General features: G+C 41.1%; 1 protein-coding gene across 1 annotated transcript; it reads left to right on the top strand.

Annotated features, from left to right (window-relative positions):
• Positions 1-795: 795 nt before the first annotated feature.
• On the top strand, positions 796-3,743 carry LOC311094543 (uncharacterized protein). The gene is made up of 2 exons (XM_084132574.1): positions 796-3,394; positions 3,627-3,743. The coding sequence occupies exons 1-2, from the start codon at positions 1,817-1,819 to the stop codon at positions 3,690-3,692; spliced, it is 1,644 nt and encodes a 547-aa protein (XP_083988700.1). The 5' UTR covers positions 796-1,816; the 3' UTR covers positions 3,693-3,743.
• Positions 3,744-3,945: the final 202 nt, after the last annotated feature.

Raw genomic sequence — 3,945 nt, 5'->3', positions numbered from 1 at the left:
TACGTGCTTTTCCCAAACCAGTGAAGTGACGTCGACGTCCGGGTTAGCAGTAGCATGAGCCGTCAGGCAGGTGTTATATAAATAAACTCCTGATGTACTTACAAACTTTCCAATGCCTCGTTTTATGAGTACAGAACCTATTTGTACTATTGTATAAGTTTGGTACCACTCTGAGCTTTATTAGTGGGGTAATTTATGAGATACAGCCTTGGATCCATTAGCGCCTGCACTAAACCATTCGGCTGATATCTCTAAATAAGCTCTAACTTTAATAATGTTCGACCAAGGGGAAAAGGGCTTCTGGGGGGGTGTTTGGCTCAAGGTCATGGTGCAAAGGACCCTAGGTTGATTTTACTCCGAACATCCCTTTAAGCTGTAAGCCTACGTTAAGTATATAATGAAAATGTCTCTGGAACATCTGTGTATTTGACAAATATTGCATTTACTTCACTTCAGCTGTGGGAAACTATGCAAACACCACGTGTGCGGTCACTACGGGAAACAGAAAGTGTCCGACTTCACGTCTCTGTTTTCAGCTCCTGCACGCGGCAACTCTCGCCGATCGGTTACATTCAGCCGCAGCCGATGTCAAACACACCTGTTATGGTCTCATTGGTTGTTTTTGGTCATGTGCTCATCTGTTCTGTTTTGTCATTGGTTCATTGTCTTGATCATGCTCAGGTGTTTTGTGTTACTCATTGTCATTTTGTATAAATAGCCCTCATGCTTCATTGTTTCTTTGTCTAGCTATGTTCCCTGTACTACTGTTGGTGAGTTTGTTTTTCATGGTGTTACGTCCTGTGTGGTTTGGGAGGGTTGTTTTGTTTTCTCTCTCTCTCTTTCCGCTATTCTTTCTCACAGGACCAGTGATTGGAGGATGTTCCTGTCACTCATTGAGTTCACCTGACAGCCCGAGAACCAATCAGAGACTGGGGTGTGCGTATAAAGATCCGGAAATGATGCCAGTGCGGGAGAGCGGCTTCGTCTCTCTTTTGTTTTGCTCTCTTGTGGTTATTTTGTTTCTTGCTTGTTGTTGTTTAGTTTTGGTGTGTTAAAGTTTACTCTGAGCTCTTCGTAACGCTGTTTTACTGCGTTTATGCTGTGATCCGACTCTTGATTTTCTCTGAGCTTGTTAAGTCTTTCATCGTTGCATAGCGATGGGACCAGGTTAGTACATCACGTGATATACATTTTACAACACGCAGAGTAAAAACTATTTAACACACTAGTTTATGAGTGGGTGCCAATTTATGTATTTCTGTTTATTAGGTAGGGTATTTAGTGGCGTTTTACGCTGAAGATTATTTTCTTTGCTTTCTTTACTTGAGTTTAGTGTTTGTTCTGGGGTTTAGTTAACTTGTTTTGTTTTATTTATTTTCTTTAGCACCGCTCTTGTCCCTCGCTTTGTAATCATTTATCGTTTATGTTGTATATAATTTGTAAATATATTGTTTGGACGTATATTTGATTCACTGTTTGTATTATTGGGTGTTTTGTTATATCAAATTTATATTACTTACTAAAAGCAAGTACAAATCCAGTTTGGTCTCTGCCTGTTTCTTAATTTATCACATTACATTTCCTCAATAGAGTGCAAGAATATTACTTTAAACAACTTTCTCTATTTTTATTTTGTCTGTTACGTTTCATAACCTCTAGATGCCAAATACATTATGTGAACGTAACATAATTGGGGGCTCGTCCTAAAAAATTGATTGTTTTTCTCTTTTGAGGAGTGAGATGTGTTAATTGGCTACAGGTGGAAGTGTATTAGGTAGAGCAAATTTAGTCTGGTGGCACATCGTGATGAGGTTTGATGGCGTTTAACTTGCAGAGCTTTGTGGATAATCCCTCATTAGAGGTGATTGATAAATGCAGGAAAGATGAATTGTTAATAATAGCTGACCACTTCCAAATTGCGATTCCCAAACAATTTTTGAAAAAGAAAATTAAAGCTGAATTAATTGATTGCTTAATCAATTTTGGAGTTTTAAGCTTGCCTGAGGTAGACCGAAGAACAGATCATGCCGGCGAGGAGCAGGATGCTGGGAAATTGAGTGAAGGTGAGTTAGTCGCAGCCAAGGCGGAGGCTAATGTTGGGACAACTCTTCCACCTTTTGAACCTTTTTCACCAGGCACTCCCAGGTCGACAGGGGAGGCACAGATTAGAGTGCGGATTGCACGGCTCCAGATGGAAGCTCAAGAGAGAGCACAAAATCGCCAGGCAGACCTAGATCTGAGTTTACAGGTGCGCAAGCTCGAAATTGAAGCTGATAAGGAGATTAAGCTTCGACAGTTGGACATTGAGGCGGCGAAGGCTGCAGCGATGGCCTCGGTCCAGCGAAACTCCTCATCGGTAAGTGACAATTCAGCCAATTTGAGTTCAGCCACTTTTGATGTGGGCAAGCACATTGCTTTGGTGCCAAATTTTCGTGAATCGGAAGTGGATAGCTATTTTAACGCCTTCGAAAAGATTGCGACTTCTTTGGTTTGGCCGAAAGAGGTATGGTCATTACTGTTGCAATGCAAATTGGCTGGGAAAGCTTTAGAGGTTTATTCAACCCTGTCATTAGAAGATAGTCTTAAGTACGATGTGGTTAAGCTAACCATACTTAGGGCTTATGAGTTAGTTCCAGAGGCCTATAGGCAGCAATTTCGTGCTCGTAAGAAGAATGCCAGTCAAACATATGCTGAATTCGCCCGAGACAAAGGAATTCTTTTTGATAGATGGTGTGCTTCTAGCAAAGTGGAGGATTTTACATCACTTAGAGAGCTGGTGTTACTTGAAGATTTTAAACAGTGTTTACCAGAGAGGATGGTTCTTTACTTAAATGAACAAAAAGTGGCAACATTATCTCAGGCAGCAGTGTTATCGGACGAATTTGTGCTCACGCACCGAAATATTTTTCAGTCAGGCACAGTGGAAAAAAGTTACTCGAGGGCACCTATGAAGGTTCAGCAGTCCAATTTGAGTGGTGAGAAGCCCAAAGAAATGCGGGAATGTTTTTACTGTCATAAAAAAGGACACGTTATAGCAGAGTGTTTGACTTTGAAGCGTAAGCAGCAGGCTCAAACAAAAGAGGTTGCATTGGTGAATGCTGTTAATTCGAGTGTGCATTTCGAGGAGACTAAAGATGAAGTTGATGGTGTTTATGTACCATTTCTTTTCAAAGGGTATGTATCACTATCAGGGAAAGAGGAAGATCAGGTGGAAGTGCAAGTGTTAAGGGACACAGGTGCTGCCCAATCATTTGTGTGTGCAAATGTTTTGCCTTTTTCAGATCAAACATCAGTTGGATCAAGCAGACTGGTACAGAGTTTCAGTATGGAAGTCATGAGAGTTCCAGTTCACCGTATTCATCTGCGGACAGACCTGGTGTCTGGTTTTGTGGAGGTAGGAGTACGCCCGGTTTTACCAGTGAGGGGTGTTTCCTTCATTCTAGGTAATGATTTGGCTGGAGGAAAAGTAGTACCTTTGTTGGAAGTAGTTGACACTTTGTCGGAAGAGCATAGCACTGATGAATTGTCTCAGAAATATCCAAATGCATTTACTGCTTGTGTGATCACACGTGCTCAATCAAAGAAGGATAGTGAAGTGTCTTTATCTGATTCTTTCATATGTGTAGATCGAGAGGCAGAGGAAAGTCCTGAAGGCAATTCTCAGGTCAGTGATCATGGGAATGAGGTTGTAGTGAGTGACCCATTGACATTAGTGATAACTCGTGAGCAATTAATTGAGGCCCAAAAGAATGATGTTTCACTTGTAAAATGCTTTAAGTTGATTGAGAAATCTGAGTTTAACAATGTCTCATTTTTGGTGAAAGATGGACTATTGATGCGGAGGTGGCATAAAAATACTATCGAGGATGAGTGTAATGTTGTTTATCAGGTTGTCGTTCCTTCTATTTTTCGGCAGCAGGTACTATCATTGGCTCACGATCACTT

The sequence above is a fragment of the Abramis brama genome (assembly GCF_963993115.1).
Source record: "Abramis brama genome assembly, chromosome: 13".
Taxonomy (NCBI): domain Eukaryota; kingdom Metazoa; phylum Chordata; class Actinopteri; order Cypriniformes; family Leuciscidae; genus Abramis; species Abramis brama.
The sequence above is the reverse complement of the archived record's forward strand: the minus strand, read 5'-3'. Positions and strand labels throughout refer to the sequence as shown.